The sequence below is a fragment of the Camarhynchus parvulus genome, chromosome Z (genome assembly GCF_901933205.1).
Source record: "Camarhynchus parvulus chromosome Z, STF_HiC, whole genome shotgun sequence".
Classification (NCBI taxonomy): Eukaryota; Metazoa; Chordata; class Aves; order Passeriformes; family Thraupidae; genus Camarhynchus; species Camarhynchus parvulus.
The window spans coordinates 56,199,040-56,223,421 of NC_044601.1; the positions used below are offsets into that span (position 1 = coordinate 56,199,040).

General features: G+C 37.5%; 1 protein-coding gene across 1 annotated transcript; it reads right to left on the reverse strand.

The window, feature by feature from the left end:
• Positions 1-44: 44 nt before the first annotated feature.
• CCDC152 (coiled-coil domain containing 152) lies at positions 45-12,777 on the reverse strand. Its single transcript, XM_030969092.1, has 8 exons — positions 12,691-12,777; positions 11,551-11,656; positions 5,321-5,389; positions 4,163-4,227; positions 2,581-2,683; positions 1,734-1,861; positions 716-802; positions 45-167 (listed from the first exon to the last, which is right to left on the reverse strand). Exons 1-8 carry the CDS (start codon positions 12,775-12,777, stop codon positions 45-47), a joined length of 768 nt encoding a protein of 255 aa, XP_030824952.1.
• Between the last annotated feature and the right edge of the window lie 11,605 nt (positions 12,778-24,382).

Sequence of the window (24,382 nt, forward strand, 5' to 3'; positions counted from 1 at the left end):
TGAGATGCAGAATTTGAAACACGGAAATACTTCAAGTCATCCACTCAGAATCTTCTTCGTTTGAAGGACAGGTCTTGGCCTTTATTAAGACGTTGCTCCAAGTCTCTTATGGTGTTTCGGAGAATTTCAATTTCCTTGTTTTTCTCTTCCTGGAGATGCTGCAGCTTCTGTAAAAATACAGGCAAATACAGGCAAAGGCTTCATTCTTAAACATCACATAAAATTATGTAACAATTAGTTTTGCTACTGCAAGTAAGATATATTCTAATAAGAATATTTTCCTCAGTATTTTTATCACAAAATTACAAAAACTATTTCCCCAGAATCCTGTTTTTCTGCCATCCCAAAGTCTTAAGCCTACAAAAAAGAAAACCAAAAAAACCACAAAAAACCAAGCATATTCAGAGTATTCTATATATCACTGTCACTGATGTCAGTTCTAAGTTTCCAGGTTAACAATTCTGTAGCAAAACCACCTCACATGTTGCTTTTCAGGGTTGCTTGCCCGCAGTAGCATCAGTATGTCAAGAGACATGACAGTTGGAGCTGATGATCTTAAAACCCTTTTCCATCTTAAATTATTCTATGATTCTATGAATTGAGTTGTGTAGGTGTGGAAGGAGTGTGCGGGAGAGAACACACGGAGAAACCCCGGGGAACTCTTTCAAACACCCTGAAACAGTATCTGTGTGCTGCACACTATGAAAGCACCTACCCTTCGATAGATACTTTGTGGCAACACTGAAGCTTCTGAAAAGGACTTGGTGGTTTTATCCTGAGCTCTTGCCAATTTAGCGTTGAACTGAAAGAATCAGGCAAAGACAAAACAGTGAGAATGAGCAGGGGAGAGGGGGAAAGGTGTACTAAATATGTCAAGCATAATTTTCACTTTTTATTAGTTGCATTATTTTACCTGAGGGTAGTAGCAGTAAGCCTTTCTCCTAAGTCTAGAAAAACAAGGCTACTTATGTTTATTTTAAAAAGAACGCAGTTACAAGCTGTATTTCTTAAAAAAAAAAAAGCCTCAAAGTTTTGCAAAAGTAGTACAAACATGATTAACTAAAACCATGTAGATAAAAAAGATGCTTCTGAAAGAAAGAATAAAATTGAAGTCTTCTCAGCCACATATCTACAGGAGGAGAAAATACAGAAGGTGCTAATATCCTTCAGAATCATCATTCTTCTCTTACGTTCCAAGGATAAGCTAGCCTGAACACTTCCATATCTTATTTCTTTTTTGATGTGTGAAAGGTTTGAAGTATTTCCTAAATTCTTACTGTAATGAGAGTGTTTTAAAACATGAGCAATGAATACATGTTGAATGCTCTCTCTTAAATCTCTGCAGGTTTAGAAATTTTTATTGGAATTTTATTTAAAAATATATATTCTCACCATTTGGAAATTAAAACCAAGAAAGTTAAGCAGAAAACATTGTTGAATTTTTTAATAGCTCAAAATCTAAAACTGTTTCTAAGTAATTTAATTTGGAATGAGAAGAGAGCAACCTTCAGTCTCCCTACACAGGAGGTGGAACTTGACTCCTGAGTAGGAGTCAGTTACCGTTGTGGAAGGGAGCACCTGCCACTGATCCTCATAAAGACAATAAATAATTAAGTTTTCTAGATTCCATCATATTACTTGGTTAAGTACTAATTAATATTTTTTCACTACACAGTCTCTTTGAAGTTTACCCAATGCCCAGTTCATCTTTAAGTCAGCTTTGTAATGCATACCTCTATCTGCAGTTTAATTATTTCATTCTGCTTCTCTTCATTTTGAATTTTCAGCTGTCTAGTAAGCTCTAATATTTCCAGTTCTTTTTTCTCTCTCTCTTCTCTATACTCCATTTCTTTTACTTCAACTAGCAACACAGTAACACCAAAATTATGATAATAATAGATGAAATTATATAGATGAAAAATTAACATAATTTTCCAAATATTAAAACTTTCTTGAACATCAGGTCAACATTTCACTGGAAGACAATTCAAGAAAAAACCATACTGAAACTACATTAAAACCACACTGTCCTTCAAAAAAACCACAAGTAAGATGGTGTCTTTTTAAAAAAGGCATATAATTTACAAAAACTTCCCTTGTTTTCACCTATATGGATGACCAAAAAAATCCTGCTTTTTAAGGTTACATCTCTAATGGAGCAAATGAACATAGTAATCAGTTTTTTCCTCATTGAAGTGTTATTTATTTGTGAAAATAATGTTCTAGTCTCCTGAACACAGACAGAAGATTCAAACAGCAATTTAGCTTACAGTTCAAAGCAAGGTTCCAGTTGACACTTAACTCAAATTTTCATTCCTTCTGATTTTTATGCCCACATTCCCAGCATTTGTTCTAACTATCTGGGAATTTCTGCTCATCCCGTGTTGCTGAAGTATTGCTTCATTACCACTGTCTGCTCTCTTCATCAGTGATAAAATTCCGTTAAACACTGCCCACTTCTAGCGTACACATGTTTCCACTAAGAAGTGAAACTCATATTTATCCTAGACAAAATGCAGCATCTACTTGTGACAGGATGTTTTAGCCATTGCTAAAGCATTCAGTCTTCAGACAACTTACATTTTTTCCTTGTATCACAATTCAGCTGTGTTATTTCTAATTTGTGGTCTTCCTCTTTGTTTTTAATTTCTGTCATGAGTTTCTCAATTTGATCTTTATACTCCTGTGAATGTAAAATGTTTTATAAAGATCTTGCAGTTTCTGTGATCTTAGCCTTCTGCAAAGCACAACCATCATGTAAAAATAAACAGTACTCTATAATTCAGTACTTGTTTTATCCTCAGTCTTGTAGATTTAAATGCCCAATTACTTACACAGTCTGGCTGAAGTCCACAAATTAAAAACATAGCAGATTTCATTGTATTACAGCTATCTGTTAATATAAAATTGGAAACTGTACTTCTTAGGAGAACAGGCAAATGGAGAGGTAATATTCCTTTCCCGAGAAGAGGATCTGACACAATGATGCAGTTAGTTAAGGGATGACAGTTTCACCTTTGTGGGTTTTTTGACTCAAGGATTGCATGATTCAGGTGTGTGTTTTGTTAGTATTGCTAATTCAAAGAATTCCACAATTCTATGTTGGCAGCAGGAGAGACACATCACTGATACCAGCAGCAGTGATGTTGCTGGCACTGACATTCAAAGTTTGAAGATGCCAGTTATAAATTTACTCCAGTAAGGACTCCAGAATTTTCAAAGAATTGTTTGTAGCTGCCACTGTTGAGGTGCTGACTCCAAAGCTCTTGTTGCAGCCTTCTGACAAGATTGCCACTCACCAGAGCAGTGCCTGGGGGCACTCACCAAGGGAGTCACTGACGGGGGATCAGGATATGGGGACATGGTCAGGCACCTTCAGAATGACACCAGGAAGTCCCACTATGCTCACATGTGTTTAAAGGGTGGAATAATAGTTTATCACATCCTTCAGAAGGTATTACTCATTTTTTACTCAAACAGTCAAGATAATAGCTCTACTGGTACTAATATTTAAGTTTAACTCATAGCACAAACACAGGCAAAGGAAATCAGCAGTGAGATTCCTGATCCTAAACAGATAACAGATCTGCACTCTCCACACAGAGAACTACGAAAAGAGAACTATAACTAGGGCTGCTGGTTTTACCTCCTTTGCAAAAATGAGTGTCATAGATACAAAGTACAGAGATCATATATGGAATTTATTATGAGGTACAGATAAGAAACAGAGACCTACTATCTTTGTAGTATTTATTCCTGAATAAACTGGATGAAATTCGGACCACGCCTGATTCTCTGGCAGCACAACCAGATATCTTCAGTATGAAAACCCTATTTCCATATGAAATTTTATTTTAGTGCAAGGGATTAGAATGATGAAGATGAAGTTGAATTTAAAGCCAAATATAGCTAAAAAAACTCCAAGTGCATCTTAAATTGAGCCAAAGTTCTCAGCACCAAGGAGTTTTAACCTCTTAGTTCTTCTAACACCTTCTCACATGGATACTGTCATGAGAACAACCTTTCTCTTTTTACATATGAAAAATATTAACAGAAGAGCACCAATAAGGGTATCAATAGCAAACACTAAACAAAAAGATATACAGCATAATAGAGATGCAGTATTATTCCTTTACCTAAAGAATGATAATTTGTGACATACCTCTTCACAAGTCTTTAATTTATCTTCCAAGATGTGAATGGTTCCCTTCAGTTTATCATTTTCATCTACATAAACAAAAACTATATGGTACACTACAAAGTACATTTTGACAATTTCTTGCATGAAAGAGGAATAAGGAAATTACTTGCATTTTTTGACTTGGCTGAACTTTGAGGAACTATTTTGTAGACATTATAATCATAATTACAGAACCACATACTTCTGTTTCCATTTTTTAACAAGAAAAATCATAGTTTAAGTTTAATCATAATATTCACTTGGTATTATTACTTAGAACTTTCTTTAGTCTTCTTATAAATGATGCATTCAAGAAAATTTAGATGCAAAGTTCTTTGACTCAGAAAATAAAAGACAATTATCATGGCTACAACAGTTTCAAATGGGAAGACGGAAATCCTTAAGTACTTGTTTCCAAAAATCAGAAAACTATGCAAACACAGAATTTAAAGAAAATAGATTTTTACAAATTATTAATATCAATTTAAGTATTAAAAATATCTGTATACTTCCAATGCTAGAGGTTCATTAATATATATGTTAATATGCCTTGAATGCATAATGGTTATAAAATTAACTTCATGGTGTACTGCTGAGCCGTAGTATAAAGATGTATCAAATATTTGTATTTTTTTTCAAGTGAAAATGAATAGTTGTCAATGTGGATAACAGCAATAACAGCAATAGTTGTTAATGTGGATAACAGCAATAACAGCAATAGTTGTCAATGTGGATAACAGCAATAACCTTTAATAACATATACTAAGGATTAAGACACGCTGGTTTAACACAGTGATAAAAACTGTGCATAAACACTTGAATAGTCTACAATCCAACAGCTGACTGACACTTTCTCACCTTTTGTAAAATTGCCTGTGTTACGCTACAATGAATTTAAAACCCAACTATTGATTAAAATAACCTCCTGGAGGCAGTTACTGAGTAAACGATGGCAATAATGGCAATAGACATTTATTACTGCACACAATTGATTTTAGATAATTTTTTTTTGTTTCTCTTTGCCTGTCAGTAAGTTTTTGTGTCTGAAAAAATTCCGTAAACTTAAATGAAAAAATTAAATGCCTGCTCATTCAAAATTACAGTACAGCATATATATAAAATAGCATTTTTTGCCATTACCTTTCACGTTACACTGATTTTCAATGGTTTGTGTTAGACCCTTTATCACATTCTGTAGAGCACTGCACTCTGAAAGAAATTAAAGACCCAGTATTTTTGAATAGTGTCTTCACAAATTTACATTTTGCTCACAAAATTTTATCAAATATTTTATAATCATTTTCGTTAAATATTACTTTAAGTCTTTTTACTGACTGTAGAGATAACAGATTATTATTAGGTGGTTACTGCTTAACTTTGGCTTTTAGTGTGATGATTGATTGAAATCAATTTTATGAAGCAATACAAACAATTTCACAAAAGTACAAAATATTTGTTTCTAGTCAGAAAACAAGTATCTTTTTGTTTTCTGGGCAATACTAGAAGTTTTCCATATCAGCCTTCCAGCAATTTGATGTATTTAATGAAACTGACTTACTTTCCTGAACAGTATTTCTTTGCCAATTTTCTTTTTAACAAGACCAAGAGAATCCACTCATTGCAGTCTCTCACCCCTTTTTTACCCCTTTCTTGATGCATATGACATTCATCTTATGGTTCAACATAAGCTTTGAGAGATTCAGAATATGTGCTATGGCCCCATTATCTCATTTTATACAACAGAATTATACCTGCAAGCTCTTATCAGTTTACACAGTTGTATTTCTTAATTTTATTTTTAAAACTGTATTTTTAATATTCAAATACCATGTAATACAGGATTTGGTTTTCATTAATATGACTTTTATCCATTATGTTCATTGTAAGTTTATCAGTAGAGTGACAAAACTGTCAAAGACTGAGAACAGCAGAGGCTCTGCAACTGAGGTTGCTTACTTTTAAAACTTCTCATTCTCTTTCCTGAGTACCACTGTGTTTCTTAAAAGGCTTTTAATTTCCACAACACTTAAAAGTTTGCTAAATAACAGTTATCCATCTTATCAAACCAAAGCCGTTTTGAAAACTGTCTATCATATCACTAAAGACTACATTACAAGTGAGGAAGATGAACTAAGATCCCAGCTAATAGGTTCAGTTTTCTGCTCAGTCTTTTTGACCGGCAGCGTGATCTTCCATCAAGTCTGCTTTTCATGCAGCCGAGTACGTTAGCCAGATACCTTTTTCCGTTCCGTGCTTCCAAAACAAACAGTAGAGGGAGCACGAGCAGCACAGAAACATTGCCTGCCCCTCAGTTCCTGTGCCGGATCAAAAGCAACTGTGGAAAAACCCTATTCAAGATCGGAATGACGAGATCAGCATGCCCGTCTGTACCAACAAGTTCTACTACAAATTTCCTTCCATTTGAAAATGTATGGAAATTAACTCAGATGCTTGTAATTCATGCACAATTTGGAAAGACATCTGAGTCAACACTAGAGCGGCAGCTAGTCTTTAAAAAGAATCACAACTGTTTAAGCTACTCTTTTGTACAGTCTCAAGAATATCTGTTTATCTTTCTTATCTTTAAAGGATATATCTTGGCAAATCTCATATGTACTTAAAGTTGTGACTGGAAAAAAAATTCCTGGGAACCCACAAGTTTTGCTTGCCTACATTAAGGAAAAGAAGCAGAATTTTTCTTAATGTTTTCAAGCCTTGCGGATCACTGTCTTAACATCTGCTATGGCTCCTGTGTAGTTCACTCCCTGCAAGGAATACTGCCTACATGAAGAAAGAGTGAACAGCATAAGTGTTCATCTGCATTTATAATTGATTTTTTTATAGGGTAATTTTTCCTTTCCACTTTTTCCTTTAACACCTCAGAAATGCTAAATAAGCAAATACACAACCCTGAAGATGCTAAATAGAAACTCCTTAAGTGTTTCACAAACAAAAATGTGTTTGCTTTCTTTTAGAAAACTACATTAGATTTTAATTCAGAACTGTAGCATCACAAGAGTCTATTTAGCCACCACAGAAAAGGTTTAAGAGTAGAAAACAAAGATGTCAGACTTGTATCTGTCTAAAATGGATCTGCAATGATGTACACAAAACAAAAACTGTTTTTTTTGAATCTCATCTTTGTTTAGCAAAGAACATATAAAGAGAAAATGGTTCATTTATGACCTTTCAGAGAGTGTATATGCAGGAAAATCTGCCTTTCTTTTTCCACCTTATCCTGGATATAAGTGTTTCACTGCCCTCTCCCTTGATTTTTAGATGTTTTCTTTTTTCCTTTGTCTTTTTTTTTTTCAGAATTTCCAATCTTCTTTTACCTTAAACAGTTCTAGGAAAGACTTTTGACAAGGATATCAAGGACTCCCCGGGTTCTCACTTGTTGAAGATTTCTTGGGGTGTGAAATACTATTTTTGTTGTTGTTGTTGTTTCTCAAAACAAAGTGCTCTTCAGCTAGGATAAAATACCACTTCCTCATCCCACTACCACTGGTAGCTGCAAACCCTTCAGGGTAGGTGGAACAACAGCCGATCCTTCCACAGCATTCTTTCTTCCTGCCCCTTTGCTCTAAGCAACTTCTGTCACCTTTGGACCAACTCTTCAAAAGATACTTCAGGAGCTGTGGCTGATTTGGGTTCTGGGAAACAGCTTGGGACATAAGGCTAGCAGAAATATTTTTTCCAAGCCACAAATGGCAATATCACTCTATAAAAGCCATTCTCACTACTACAGTCTGTTCAGATAACAGTTGTCAGAGTAAAGATTGAAAGTATCAATGCTGCATTTGGTCCCTTGTGCCTCTCCAGTGCTGCAGAGGACCTCTCTACCCCATCAACATTAATGGGGATTTGGGGTCTCTTTTAATCCCACAGTGCTTTGACCTTTCAAAAAGTTTTTATAAAGAATTTAACTATTAGTTGCAAAAGTTTTAGTACTCTGATTCTGAATATCTGAATATCACATATGCTATTACCTCTCTTGAAGGGTCAGTATGGAAGGTCAATTTAATAAAGGTGCAAAGACCATTTCTATCAATTGCAAAAAGAAAAATAAAATGGTTTAGAAATGTTATAGACTTACTAATTTATAATCACTAAATCAGCCTTTCACATCCTTTTGAAATACTCCTAATGTCACCACCACTATTCACAGGCTCTGCTCATCTCCAGTAACATGTTAACTGTTTACCTGAAGGTTCCTGTGACAGTCTCTGCCACAGTTTATGTCAATTTTCTGTCTGAGACGTTTTTTGGAAACTCTGCTTTATGAGCACCATCAATGAACACAGTTCAGAATGATAAACTTACAAACATTTCATGCCCTGATATTTGAAGGGTTTACCTTATTGGTAAGTGCATTAATCTAATAGTTTACCTTACTGGTAAGTACAGAATTACAGAATCACAGAACCACAGAAAGGGTCCCTACTGGGTTATCTGGCCCAACCTCTCTGCTCAGGCAGGGCCATCCCAGACCACACAGCACAGGATTGCACCCAGATGGTTCTTGAATGGCTTGAGACTCCACCACCTTTCTGAGCTTAACCTAACAGGGCTGCCATGATATATGTCTTTATTTCTAAATAAATTGTATCCCTTCAGCATCTTACTCATATTTTACTTCATTATCATCAAATAGCCTTCAGAGTCACCTCTTGGATGTCTCATATTGTTCCAAATTCCTGCTTTCCACTTGTTTTTGTCAATGTTACTAATATCTCTGCAATTACTCTTACTCATTGACCAGGATCCTTGTCTTACAGCAATTCTGCCTCCTGTCTATATCTGCACTATCCCTATTGTTCAATATTGTTGAGGTTTGTTTTTTCCTAACTATCCCTGTTGCTGAAACATTAGTTCATATTTCAGGCTGATTGCTCTGGTATTTTTACTTGGACTTCTGCCACCCACGCTTCTTTTCTTCGTCCTGTGTTTCAAAAGAAGCTCCAGAAGCTGTTCTCTTAAGTTATATCAGCTGTTCTCTTAAGTAAATATCTTAACAAATAATTTCTCTCTTATCTCATGAAAGTGAGGCAATACTGTTTACAAAGCTCAAATCTCTCTTCTGACTTTGATCTGTTTTCAGTCCATTCCTCTTGTTGCAGTCATCCCAACAGCTCTGGTTTCCTGAGGTGTCTCTTTCATTTTCTCTGCTACCTTTTATATCATAGGTTCTATAGTAAGAATTATTTCTTCTTTTTGTCCAACTTTTCCTTTCCTTTTTTACAAACTGTTTTATATAAACCCACTCCTTTCTGGTTTCATCAATAAAGAAGCCTCTTCTGTTTCTGAGTGACTGTCCTGCACTGTCTAACTTTTGTGCTTAATAGAGAAACAAGTGTTTCTGACTCAAACCAAAGTTCCGTCCAGTTCACTACGCCACTTCACAATACACACTATGAAATAATTCAGGAAAGATGAAAAAAAAGCTAGATAAATGCTATCATTAGTACATCCTCTCAACTTCCCAAACACAGAATGAAGGGGGACAATGAGAGATACCATCTTTTGTGTTTAAAAGTTTGTTGTTTTCCTTTTTTTTCCCATTTTTTTGGATTAATGTATACTTCTGTTATGCACAGGCTTCTGTGGAACTGATTTAACTTTATTTTGTAATGTGTGGCAAAGTTCCTCCTTTTGTTAGCTTTAAATCAATATACAAGTTTTATTTCCATCTAGTTTTTTTATTACATTAGACAATGAATATTCTATTCTGTAATCACTATCTCTGTGCCATTCACAATTTTATAGCTATGAGTCATATCAGCTCTATTCTTTGTCTTGGCTGAAAAATTCCCAGCCAACCAGTTTTCTCTCACATGTCCCAAAGTTGTGAGCAACCCTGTGAAAGCCCCAGGTGCATTTTCCCTCAAGCACCTTCTGGGCGTTTGGCTGGGCACAAGGCCATCTTAGAAAGAGTATAGATGGTAACATTGAAAAAAAGGCTGGAGCAGATTCAGAAATAACCATCTCTTCTTCCCATGGGAGCTGCTTGTAAACAGAGGCTTTTGCCCTTGGTCTATGGCGGAGCTGTGTCACAGCCACACACCAGACCCTGGCCATGACCTAGGGAGTGATTTTCTGGCTTGACATCAGATCTGCCTCTTCACTTGGGACTAAGTAGAGATCCTTGGGCCATGTCTGGCCTTTGTTACCATTTCTGAACACCATTCTGACTCAGCCTCCTGAGTTACTCTCAGCAGTACAGACTTGTTTGGTAATGTAGGCTTTTGGCTGACCATGGCAGTCCTCGCTGGGCCAGCCCTGCATGGGCATGGTAGGAGCGAGCCTTGCATGGTTAAGCCCCTACATCCACGGTCTTTGTTACAGGAGTAGTTCCTGATTCCTTGCTCTCTCCTAGCAATACCAAGCCTTGCCTCCTTCCCTGTTACCTTTTCTAGTTCTGTTATTGTCTTTTGAGATGTGTGGACCAGAACATGACATAGAAATCACAGACCTTACAGAGTCATGATGCTTATTTCACTTTTTCTTTCATCATCATGCTTACCACTGTGTTTGCTTCTTTGTCTACTGATATATTAAGAGAATACAAATATTTTAAGAGAACTGTTTAGAGGACACCAAGACCCCTTTCCTGAAAAACAGCCAACTAACATCAACCATTGTTTATACAAAATGCCTCCTATTTGTGCTGCTACTGGTCTTCATCTCCCCTATCATCTTGTACCATGAGTTTTTGGTATATCTGAAGAGATTTATCATCATAAGCAAACTTCACTCACTCAATAGCTCAGTTTCAATGCTCAGTTTCTGATTATGCTAAATTATCCAAGTCCTAGTGAAGACTGAAATAAAACCCAATTGGCAATCTCTCTCCTGTGTGAAACTAAGTTTATTCCTACCTTGCTTCCAAACTTTTAGCAGGCTGACATCCCAGAGATGAAAGTCCCACAAAAGATGCACCTTTCAGCTACTTTACAAACTACAGAACAATAAGCAACCACAAATCCATGCTAAGCACTAGACATTGTTTCTTATTTCAAATACTCATCTGAAAACAGTTCTAGAATAAAACAAATCTTAATTTTATAGTTTTCCCTGTAATTCCTCCTTTGTTTCGCAACTTTTTCATTATGATTATAGACTTATAATTACCACTTTTAAATGGTAAATGAAGTTTTATTAGCATCCATTGAACAGTCTGAATCCTCATAAAATTAATATAAATATTAGTATTAACTATGAGATGGATTTCATTATGATTCAGAGTTAGGCATTACTGTTTTTCCCACATTTTTTCCCATGTTATTTTTTATGGCTGAAAATAATGGAAATATCTCTCAGAACTTCTTTAATACATGCAAAAATCATACCTATCTAATAAAATAACTTACCCTCTTTTACTGATTCCTCCTTTGATTGGCTTAATGCTAGCAATCTGTTACATCTTTCCAGCTGATGGATCAGTAGGTTATTTGCATCATTGATTTCTGATATTTTCTAGAAAATTGGAGAAGGACTAACATTATATTAACATGTTTTAAGTTTTGAGTTTTAAGTGAATAAAAAATTTAACAATTCCACAATACTGCAGTCCAAGCCTGTAATATTTCCCATTCGGGATATTCCTTTATAGAGAAAAATTATACTAGACTTGAGATCCTTTACTGTTCCAAGTTTACCCTGCAGAACTAAGATTCCTGACTTACATCATGAATTATAAATTATTTTCCTCTCAGTCTTGTAGCCCAGAGTGTGGATCAATCCTCTGCAAGGTTCTTTCTACTGCTTTGCATATGAGGCTGTCAACACTCTTGCAAAGCAACAACTTGAACAGTATGTGGGAATAGGAACTGGTTTAATAAGTTTATTCCAAGAGAAATGCTAAATTTATTTCAGGTGCTCCTTTTATACTACCTCTAGTATGGATTTGCTGACCAGGAATCAGCAGAAAGCTGATCAAGATCAGTCTAAATGAAACACTGATTTTCCTCAGAGGGAAATCTTTTGAGAAATGACAGACACATAAGATAAAGGGAGCTCAATGCATATGGAATGTAGGAATTCATGCTCCTGATAAGGCAATGACATTTTTCTAGGACAAGAACAACTTCTGAAAGGATACCCCAGCACTAGACCACCCGGTCTAGTGAGAGGTGTCCCTTCCTACAGCAAGCAGGGGTTAGAACTAGGTGGTCTATAAGGTCCCTTCCAGCCCAAACGATTCTGTGATTCTATGAAAGCAGTGCAATGTAGTTAATCTTCAACACCATCTTCCACAGTCTTCCTGAGAAAGCAAATGTGGCCTCTGCATGATTAAAATTCTAGCACAGAAACAAAGGCTTCTCAGATTTCACTCAGAATCCACTCCTATGTCTCCAGGATACAGTCAATACAAACAGCTTTCCAAGGGAAGGTGGTATTACAAGGCATAACAGTAAGCTAATACGACATAACATCTCCAAAAAATTTTTGAAAATGTCACACCATAATTATAGATGGCAGTCTCAACATTTTCTACCTTCTTCACTTACCTTTTCTATCTCTGAGAAGTCATATAAAAGCTTATCAAGGTTCACTACACTGGTTTTCTTCATAGTTTCTTCATCACTATGATTCATTTATTTCTGGATTGTATAATCAAATGATGACTAGATATATGTAAAAAAAACCCTATAAATTAATATATTTATCATTCACACAACATAAAATCTAAGGCAAAAATGTAAGAAAAACAAAGAAGACTCTTTTTAAAAATTAAAACTATTTTTGCATTGAAGCTAAACTTCAGCCTATTTAAGACCTTGCATTTCTGGAAAATACCATGAATGTTAGAAAGCCCAAACAATACCTGCCAAGCTGATATACTGTGGCTGAATATGGAAAGTTTGCTGCAATTAAAAAAGTTAACCTGGATCCACTTCCATAGACAGAATAATGCAGCAGGCACATAGTAATTCAGTATCTTTTATCTGTGTAGATGCTCTAATACTTGGCTACACAGGTTTAAAGGTACTTACATATTTTCTTATAAACAACGAGTGTTAAATCAGTGATAAGCACATAAACCTTGCTGCAGAATAAAAAGACAGTATTTTGAAAGGCACCCATATAGTTCCAGATTTTTAACATAACCCCTATTTTTGTAAATTCTTCTTACAGAATCTTCAACATATATTTGCAAGATGGATCTGAAATACACAACATGAATGCTTCTAAAAATATTCAAACTATTTCTCAACATCATGCTCCATGAGACAAAAATTCCAATACCTACTAGTAAACCATGTGGTCCAAACAAAATCACCACTTCTATGTGGAAACGTGTGAACAGTCTTTTTACAAGTAACAAAAAATTGCAATCAGGAAGATGAACTAGAAGTTAAAATGTGTTCACTACCCAGAAACTGAGTGAGTTTCCAGACAGAAATACTTGCAGTACAGTTAAGCAAAAAATAGGTAAATGCACAACACTAAGCAGAAACCAAAATTACATAACTGAGTAATTTTCTTATTCATTCAATATTTACAAGCTTTTATGTGTATATAACTTCTTGAACAAAGCAGTAAGATATTGGTTCTGCGTGTTTAATATTTTTTCCTTGTGCCCACTCCTTTCTCAGTGAGACTAAAACTAATTCATTAGCCAAAGCTCAGTTTTTTCCATTAACAGTTTTAAATTAACAGAATATAGGAAACTTTGAAAAATTAATGCTTCTTATGTAAATGAATGGGGGTTTTGTTTTTTAATTAATTAGTAATCTTAATGACTTGCAACTTACTACAACGCAATGATTTGTCAAATTGGGGTTTAAAATATGTATTCAGGACACTCAAATTTTTAAAACAATTACCCATCCTAATATTCTGTTAGTTGATAATCTAAATGTACACTATGAATGTCAGTCCTTTGACTTTTCCAATCCTTATCATGGGCAGTATCTTATGTTTGTCAATCACCATTTTTTTCATTATACTTTTAAAACTGTGTTCCACTCTCCACATTTAGACAGAGGATAGAATTCAGGGAGCTGCCGTGTTTTGTTTGTGTGTTTCCTTATTCTATGGCATCACTTGTTTTCTTGGAAGACAGGATGTGCTCAGTACTTGACAACAGTACCACTGGGTACAAAACTCCTGCTGAACTGGAACAGTAAATTAAAAATGATGTAGTATTATTAATGTTGTATTTTTTTCCAGCAGGAAAACTCATCACTGCTATTTTTGTGCATATTACTGTTACACATTATGCCTTCAAAACGCATTTTTTGTCAAACCTCCCACTCCTGTTTTGAACGGTATTTATGCCACTGAGGAAAAAAGTTAAAGATTTAAATCGCGAGTTTGATTGCTGTGACACCTTCCTTTAATGCCTCTTTGACCCCTTGCCACCATGCTTTCCCAGTATCACTTTTGAAACTATTGTAGCTGATGATCCCGTTTTGAAAGATAAGTTTTCGATTTTTTTTTGCTGCATATGGCAGTGAAACTTAGAGAGAGAGAGAGAGAGAGAGAGAGTGAGAAAGAGACACACAGATATTAACCGAATGCAGGAATTATTCAGTAGCAGGCACGTCACAGCTCCCCGTCCCCTCCCGATGCCGCCTACGCCGCCAGCCCTCAGGCACCTGAGGGGAACGCGCGCACGCCAAGGCGGGAAACCCCGCCCCTCCGCGGAGCGTACCACTACTGGGGGCGCGCCCTCCCCCCCTGCCCCGCTGGTGGGCTCGGCCGACCCCCGCTGTTTACAGCCTCGCCTCAGGCGCGGTGGGGCTCGCCCTTAAAACAGGGATGTGTCTTCATTTGTTTAGCTGTTAATTTACGTTATGGACCTAGGTTTTTTACAGAAATAGTCTTTATAATTGCATTCCCGGAGCCCAAGGTGCAATCTAGTATGTGACATTTCACCCTTAAGCGGAAGGGAGTAGCCGAGATCCATAAATGCTTGTAGTTGAACAGAACGACAAAAGTCAGGGGGTCTGCAAAAGTGTGGAGTGGTATGTCAGCTCCTGACCTACTCTGTAAGCACATGGCAGTGGGCTAAAGGGATAAGATGGAGAGGGAAGGGAAGTTTCGGCAAGTTTTGCAAGTTCCGGGAAGTTTTGGGAAGTTTTGGGAAGGGGGGTTTTGGGAAGCAAAGGGAAGTTTTGGAAAGGGAAGGGAAGGGAAGTTTTGGGAAGTTTTGGGAAGGGAAGGGAAGTTTTGGGAAGGGAAGTTTTGGGAAGGGAAGGGAAGTTTTGGGAAGGGAAGGGAAGTTTTGGGAAGGGAAGTTTTGGGAAGGGAAGGGAAGGGAAGGGAAGGGAAGGGAAGGGAAGGGAAGGGAAGGGAAGGGAAGGGAAGGGAAGGGAAGGGAAGGGAAGGGAAGGGAAGGGAGCTTCTGGGGTCTTGGGTGGTCTTGATTCCTCTGTAGCCCCTGCCCACTTCTTGGCCTCATTCCTGCATTTGTGCTGTCCTGGGTCATGCTCCAGAAACTGGAACAACAACGTTTGTCCTGGAAAAGTGCTGTGCTACCTCCACATGGCCCTTTCCCCAGCCACATCTTGTTCTTTCTCACACTGTATTAGTACCAGTAACCCTTGGTGATTACCTGCAATTCTTGTCTGCTGTTACCAGCTATCCTTTCTTGGCTCCACAGCACTCCAACTATCCGTGTTCAAGACATACACATTGAGACATACACCCTTGTCTTCTGAGATTCTAAAGTACAAATGGGCTTCTTGTCCAAAATGCTAAATACTCCATAGCTTTCTCAGATAAACGGTTTTTGTCTGTAATAGAGTGGGAAGATGTTACATCTTGAATACGTTTTAGTGCTGACTCCATGATCAGAACTGTCTGCTGTGCAAATCAGAGGATGTGGGTGCATGCAGAATCTTTTGTGCCTGCAAACACCCCGAGAAATAACAGCCTACCTGTCACGGTCACACGTGCTGTTTGGCAGGCAGCTGCTTTATCAGAACATCTGTGGGTTGGTTGTGTGCACTGGAACATTGACTAGGCAAATTGATAAAAATAATTTTCATGGATAGAAGGTCTGCAGCTGAGATATCAGTGGGGAAAGGACACAGTGCCAAGTGTGTCATGGGCAGATATTAGTAGAGAAAGAGGTACCCAGGGAACTTGGTACATGCTACTCACATTTTCTAGCTTGCTTTCCCTGCTTCACATACCAATTTTTACAAAGCCTCTTTCATAATTTCAGTTGTCCTTGAAAATTGCACAAATTTTTCAAAAGGTTTGATGCTTTCAAAAAATTAGAATTAAAAATTTGTAATTAAAGTTAATAAAATCGTTAATCACAGAAATTAATGTTACTCTTAGACCTAGAAAAAGTCCACTCTTGGTTACTGAAGAGAGAAAACACCACCAAACTCTTGAGTAGTGAGCATTTTACCACACAGTATATTGCACAGTATATTGCACAGACTGTTTTTTGTGTTATTTAGCTGTATTTTTGTTGTATGGATTACATTCATAGGAAGACAGGAAGTGAAGACTAAAATCCAGCTCTTATGATTAGACAAAAATGTTACTCAGTGTCCACATGTTATATTTGTAATAATGCTATGCTAAATGACCTATATGTAAATATGTCATCTGACTTCTGGGATGGTTATTACTATGAAGAGACTGGGCAAAAATGCAGAAAATAAACATTGAGGGAAAAGTATTTGACAGATTTTGACACAGAAATACATGGAATGCAGTCTATAAGCCAGGGGTAGAACATTTAGCTAGTAAAAGGTTTAACAGTCAGCAAATATTCTTTTGTTTTAGCTTTTAAAATATTACTGCTAAAATAAGCAGTTTAACACTGCACACTTCCAAAAGATGAGATTTTTATCTGTAGTTCATTTAGAGTTCATTCTCAATTTTTTTGTCCCTTTTATAGGGTAGTAGCTTCTTGTGCAAGGCAGTTCAAGCGTCTGGTGGTCACTGAAAAAATGTTTGACATCCACTGTGTATGAGGCAGGAAAGCAGCAGGTAGCTGATGATGCATACTGCAACATACAGAGAGTTTCTAGCACGCATGGAAAACACTGGTGCCTTTTATTGCCATTGTGAGCATCCTGTAAGAGAAACTGCTGCACCAAAGACCTGTGACAAGACATTCTCTCATATTGTTTCTCACAAACAGCACAGTCTATGTACATTTAAAATCTCATTGCTGGGCATGGGCTTGAGCAGTGTTTTAGTGATCTTCATGCCATTTTGATGGTTTTTAACAGCCTTCTGTACAACCCTAGCCATCTCAAATGGATGTGTCAGATTCTTTCATGGAGTTAAACTTCGCAAGATTCAGTGCAGTTCACAAAATTATTTGTTTTGTCTTTTTCTGAAGAACACACGGAAGGAAGAGCATAGGTTTTAACCTGCTCTAGACTGCCAGAGCACTCATCCCAGTGTTTGGCAGAGTATCACATTGACTTTAATGTCAGACTGCAGAGTAGCTTAAGAAGATGGGGGTATAAATTGTACTCTCATGTATCTGGGTCATCAATGTACTGTTTGACATGTTATATTCCTTTTGACAAAAGGATTTGTTTTTCTGGTTTAGGAGATGAAAGCTGTCAGAAAGGGTATTTGTTATAGAAGTACCCATTTCTGTTGCATTCTCCAAAATGTTTTAATTTGTCCAAACAAGGAAAGCAGAAATATACACAAAATACATACAAATACATATTTATTTGTATGGGGTTTGCATGGCCAAGTTTTGGTAGCAGGGGAACAGTGGGGAGAGCTACAGGAGTGGCTTCTTTCGGATGATGCCAGAAGCTTTCCCCATGTCTGGCAGAGCCAGTGCCAGCTGGTTCTGAGACAGATTCACTGCTGGCCAAGGCCAATCCCATCAGGGAAAGTAGAACCACTCTGTGATAATGTATTTAAAAAGGAAAAACGTTACTGTGCAGTTGTAATTGTGCTCAGAGAAGAGAGCAGTGAGAATATGAGAGAGGAACAGCTCTGCAGAAACCAAGCTTAGTGCAGAAGGAGGGGCAGGAGGTGCTTCAGGCGCTGGAGCAGATTCCTCTGCAGCCCATGCTGAGACCTTGATGAGGCAGATGTGCCCCTGCAGCCCTTGGGGCTCAATGCCAGAGCAGAAGGATGCCCAGGGGAAGGCTGTGACCCTATGGGAAGTCCGTGCTGGAGCGGGCTCCTGGCATGGTGTGGCAGGTTTGCTGGGAGGACCAGTGACCCTGTGGGGGACCCATGCTTGAGCAAGCTGTTCTTGAAGGACTGCACCCCATGGAAAAGGATCCTGGGAAGGAAGAGGAAACTGCTGGAGCAGTTCATGAAGAACTGCAGCTCATGGGAAGCACTGACACTGGAGAAGTTAATGGAGAGCTGTCTCCTGTGGGAGGTACCCCACACTGCAGTAGGGGAAGGACTCTTCTCCCTGAGCAGCAGCAAGGACAACATGTGGTGATGTGACCATAACCCCCATTCCTGTCTCACTGCGCCACTGGTGGGGAGGAAGTAGAGCTGGGAAAGGAGGGAGGTGTGGGTGGAAAGTGTTTTCAAGATTTGTTTTATTTCTCATTATCCTGGTTTTGATTTGTAATAAATTCAGTCTGTTTCCCCCAAGTCAAGTCTGTTTTGCCTGTGATAATTGATGAGTGATCTCTCTGTTTTTATTTCAACTCATGAACCTTCTGTTACACTTTTTTCCCCTGTCCAGTTGCAGAGGGGAGTGATAGACCAGAGTTGGTAGGTACCTGTCATCCAGCCAGGGCCAACCCACCACATTATTGAGTATAGTAATATAGTAGAACACATTTAAATACATAAATATATAAATAAATATATCTATTTGTATGAGCAAATATACGTGCTAAAACAGTATCTGTAGCCATAAAAATCATCTCAGAAAAAAAAAGTTTATCTCATGTTTGTTACCTGAGTATTGGCGTGGGAGTCTTACGGGGAAAAAAATATTCACTTACTTTCAGCATGTGTTTTAGCTGTTATTTTCTTCAGAAACAGAAAAGAAATTTCTGTTCACAAAGTATTTTTTTCCTCTGTTCATGTGTCTTTTTGCTTGTCAAAGGATGACCTAATCTCTGCTTTATAACTTCAGTAGTTGAAAAAAAAAGGTTTAGCATTAGAGATTATGGCATGTATTAAAATAATGTAAAACAAAATAAAAGTTTAATTTTTTGTAACTTGAGACTGGTAAGCAGTAAATTTCTTATGTTCCTTATATGAATCCCATACCTTGCAATTTTAGCAGGAATGTTCTGTGATGCAATATGAACAAAAAAAAAAAAGAGAGAAAGTAAACACTAGCTAAATGAATGACAAATGAAATCTCCTAAAATGTGTATCATTCAGTGAATCTATGAAAACCCACACAATCTTCTTTGTGAGCTCTTTTACATGCTCAGTGTAAAATGGTTTTTGTTTGCTTTGAGAAATAACTTCCCAAATTACTACAGATGGAAAACTATCTCACTGTATCTTGCTGTCTACAGGTTATTTTCTGGAACAGCCTGAGTTCATCTGCAGCATAACTCATGATAAAGTACTTAGCCATATGGAATGAAGGTAGCCTGTTCCAGTGCTTTGTTGTGAATACTGGTATGTACTGTTTCCAAGAGGAAAAAAGGCCCCTCGGGTGTCATTAGAGTCTGAGACCTTTGCAGTCATTTAGCTGGTTTTAAAAGTTTCAACCATCACCCAAGCAGGAGTGAAAGCTTTGATTTGTAGCAGAGCTTGTTGCTCTTTTTCTGACACAGGTTTTTTTCATAGATCACAGAATCTTAGAATGGCCCGGGTTGGAAGGGGCCTTAAAGCTACTGTAGTTCCTACCCCCCTGGTGTGGCCAGGTACACTTTTTGCTGGGTCAGGTTACTCAGAACTCCATCCAGCCTGGCCCTAAAGACTTCCAGGGATGGGACAGCAACAGCTTCTCTGGATGTGTATGTATTCATGGCTAAACAGAAATCAAATACCTAGACTAAATTATTTAACTACGTTAAAATAAAAGTTCAATCTATGCTGCAGGAAAGAGAGTGTCTATCTATATTTAGTTATTTTTGTGTCCTGAGTTCTTTAGTAGTCAAGTATTCTTCAGTAGAGTGTATCAATACCAATATCATCCATTTGGGGCCACTTCCATAGACAATGTAATTATGCAAAACCAGATTCTTGATCTTTCTGAAAATGTTGAAGTCATTAGTATAGTTTTATCCTCAGAAGATTTTCACTTTGCAAATTACTATTTACTATTTATACTGCATCCATGTCAGCATTTTAACCACGTCAAAACTCTATTCTGCAAGCCATGGTGCAAGCCTACAAAAACTCACAGTCTTTTCTTGGAAGCATTTAACAGATATTCTATCCACTTTAATAGGATATGACGAAGATGACTGATGGATCTCAGAGATGAAGAGTAATAGAGAAAGAATGAACTCAAGAGAAGAGATTGTGTTGCTTTCTGGTTTTCTAATTAATCTCACATGTATTTCTGTGCTTTCCCATCTATGTTGGATTTATCTTTTTGTTGTATGCTGATGGGTCAAACTACTATAATTTCAATTCTAAGCATGTAACAATTATATTCTTACAATTTATTTGTAATTCTGGATCTCTTGTTCTTTTAAAGTAATGTTGAATTTCTGACCTAGTTTTCTTGTACACCTAAAAAAACAGGTTGGTAGTGCTTGTTTAAACCATGCAAAAGTCGGGCAAGGAGCATATTATCTGAAATACATTTCTCTGAAATCACAGAATATTCTGAGATGGAAGGGACCCAGAAGGATCACCAACTCTAAAGTGAATGCCCCATATAGGGATCAAACCTATGATCTCAGTGTTGTTAGCACCAGGCTCTAACAGTACACCATAGGATGTTTTGTCATAGGGAGTACATTTTCAAGCAATTATCAAATCTTGTCTTATTGATCCCATCTGAAGCTGTCCATTTGTATAGTATTTTCTTTGTTTTCTTACTTTTCCCTCCATTTACAATTAGTCCTTCTCCTGTGGAAGTTAAACAGCTGGGGGCAGTCTTGTGAGAAAAGAATACTTGTGTCTTGTGCATAATGCACTGCATCATTCCCTGTGGAATCAGGAATGTAACTTGTAAAGACATACATGTGTCTATTGTATTTCTGTTGATGACAGAGCTCAATTTTAGTGCCAAGCTGAAAGCATGCATTTTGCTTCTAAATAGTCACTTAATACACACCTCAACAAAGTAAATTCAGAAGGTTTTGTAATTGATTGTTTGGTAGTTGGTAGAGATCAGCTAACTAATACTAACCACATTCAAAAGAAAGTGACACAATTTTGCCATTATTTATACTATAAAATCAGGAGACCACGTGTCTCTTGGAGACATGGAGTCTTTAATAAAATAGGTCATTCTTTGGCTAGTCTGTTCTTGGCATCTGACTGACTATAAACTGTATGAATCCTAAGTAAAATTTTGCATTTTCAAACACAGTAGGTTTACAAATCTAATTGCAGTTAACACAGGAGCTTGGAGAGAGTTGCACATTGTTCCAGCAGTAGTTTCACTCAGAAAATGTCACTTAAAATTTTCATGGCATTTCAGGGCACCAGAGAATCTTTTTCATTCCACCGAAAAATATGCTGCAAGAAAGAAAGAAAGAATTCCATAATTAAAATCTTGGCTTAAGGAACCTGATACAGCTTGGCCACAGGTGGAGGATAGGATACTCATCATGATCTCTGGGTAGCAACCATACCTCAGATGTGCTCAGATGTCTGTTGAAGAAGGGTTGGACTCATTTGGTACTCATTTGGTACCACAGTTTTTGCTAGAAATCATATTGTCTTTGATAAATTTCCAAGCCTGAGCCTTAGTCTTCTAAGGAAAGAGTACATTTAGTTGGCTCACAGAATTAATTCCTGAAAGAGTTTTTAATTCAGAAGGGCAAGGTTGGTATTTGCTCTGTAACTTGAGACTGTAGCACTGTGCATGCTACACAGCTGCTAGGAAATAGATCTGAAAAATTTCAGTATGAGGAAGTTAACTGACACTGCATTGTTCTATAGTTTATGTCTTTCTAGTATAATATTGTAAGGTTTTGTATTCAAGGGAAAAAATATATATGAAAAAGAAAAATCTGTCGAAATTACTACTAAAAAAAAGACAAATCAGTTTCCTAGCATGTCTAGGTCTCAGGTGTCTGTTATGGAACAGATTTAATTTCCTTCAGTATGAGCTCAAAAGCAGACCAGGGACAGTAGTGGGACCACCATATGTAGCATTGTGATGGGAAGTTATAGAATGCTGTAAGCATAAGCTCATCAACTTTGCTTTTACTCCCACTAAGCCTTCTGCAGACTTTTATTTCTTCCAGTGTCAAGGAGGGGAGTTCACCTATGTTCTCTCACAAATTACCACATGATGTGGGATGATCTGCTTTCTCAGACTAATTGCAGGAAGCTAATGTTTCATTAGTCAGCTAATTTTCATATATTAAAGAAGCTTATATTATGCAAAAGAAATACCAAATACTGTAGCGATAAAAAATTAAACCTGTCAAGCAGTGTGCCAGTTTACTAGATGCATTGGTTTTAATAACTGCATCTGCTTGTCATGCTGACTGCTGACAGCCTCTCTGCTGTGCCTGTTTCTCTGACACCACTGGTACAGTTTCTCTTCAGCTTCTGCATGTTACCTACTCTAATAGCCCTAATTAGAGAAGATAAGGCAGCACTCGCTCAATAGAGTTATGCCAGAGTGTTTAAGTAGTATACTAATCACAGAAATGGATTTGGACTACATCTTGCTACTCTGTGGCCTGAGGGCATGGTATCTATGGCAGTTAAAGCACTGACTGTGTAGGCAATTAATAATGATTAGTCAGAAAGAAGAATTTGTACTGCTAAATTACATTTAGCCAGAGTCAGTTCCAAGAGAGAACATATCCACTTGTATCTCAAAGTGAATTGATTGTAAAAGCTGGTTAAATTCTTACCAATTCCACCATCTTGGTGAAATAGTTATTCTGAGTTAAACTGAAAAATTGGTATTGCATTATGTTTGACACAACTAAGATTCTGTAGTGTTTACTTATTTTCCCACCACCCAAATTTGCATTTCTTCTGTAATAAAAATAGTATCATGCTCCAAACATTTCCACAGAATTCACAGAATTCACAGAATTCACAGAATTCACAGAATGTCTAGGTTGGAAGAGACCTTAAAGATCATTTAGTCCAGCCCACGCCCTAACTCCTCAAGTAAACCATGCCACTGAGTGCCACATCCAGTCTTTTTTTAAACACATCCAGGGATGGTGGCTCCACCACTTCCCTGGGCAGGCCATTCCAGAACTTCATCACTCTTTCCATGAAATTTTTTTTTCCTAATACCCAACCTACATTTCCTTTGGTGCAGCTTAAGACTGTGTCCTCTCATTCTGTTAGTTGCTGCCTGGAGAAAGAGACCAACCCCACCTGACTACAGCCACCTTCCAGGAAGTTGTGGATGGTGATAGGGTCACCCCTGAGTCTCCTTTTCTCCAGGCTGATCACCCCCAGCTCCCTCAGTGGTTCCTCACAGGGTTTGTGTTCCAAGCCCCTCACCAGCCTTGCTGTCCTCCTCTGGATGTGCTCAAGCGTCTAAACATCCTTCCCAAAATGAAGGCCCAGACCTGGACACAGCACTCAAGGTGTGGCCTCACCAGTGGCGAGTACAGGGGGAGAATGACCTCCCTGCTCCTGCTGGCCACACTGTCTCTGATACAGGCCAGGATGCCTCTTTTCTCCCTCTTCTCCCTTTTCCTCTCAGATCAGGTAGTCTGCATCAGACACTCCTGTTTTTTGTCTGGTAATAGGCCCCTGAGCAAATCTCAAAGGAAAGAAAGTTGTCTGTGGCTAAGTGTCATACAGTTTGAAGTTTTTCTTTGAACCAGAGAATTACGTCCCATTCATACAACTATGCTGATGCATATGTAATTAAATATACTAAACTGTAAATGACAGTAAAGTGTTCCCAATAGAGATTGCCATCATTAAATTGCAGCATTTCTAAAATCATGGCAGGTCTAAAGAGCACTCAACTCTTCTTTAATACTTCATTTTAAAATAGAAAATATACCTTTTATAATGTTAGTTTTCATTCAGGCTGAACAGCTGTCATAATCTGCTGATCTCACTCCCTGTATCATAAGTCAGAAAAAATATTTCACCCTAAGTAGTAAAGAATAGTAGTGTAAGTCATTATGTTTGACACATCTTAATGGAAAC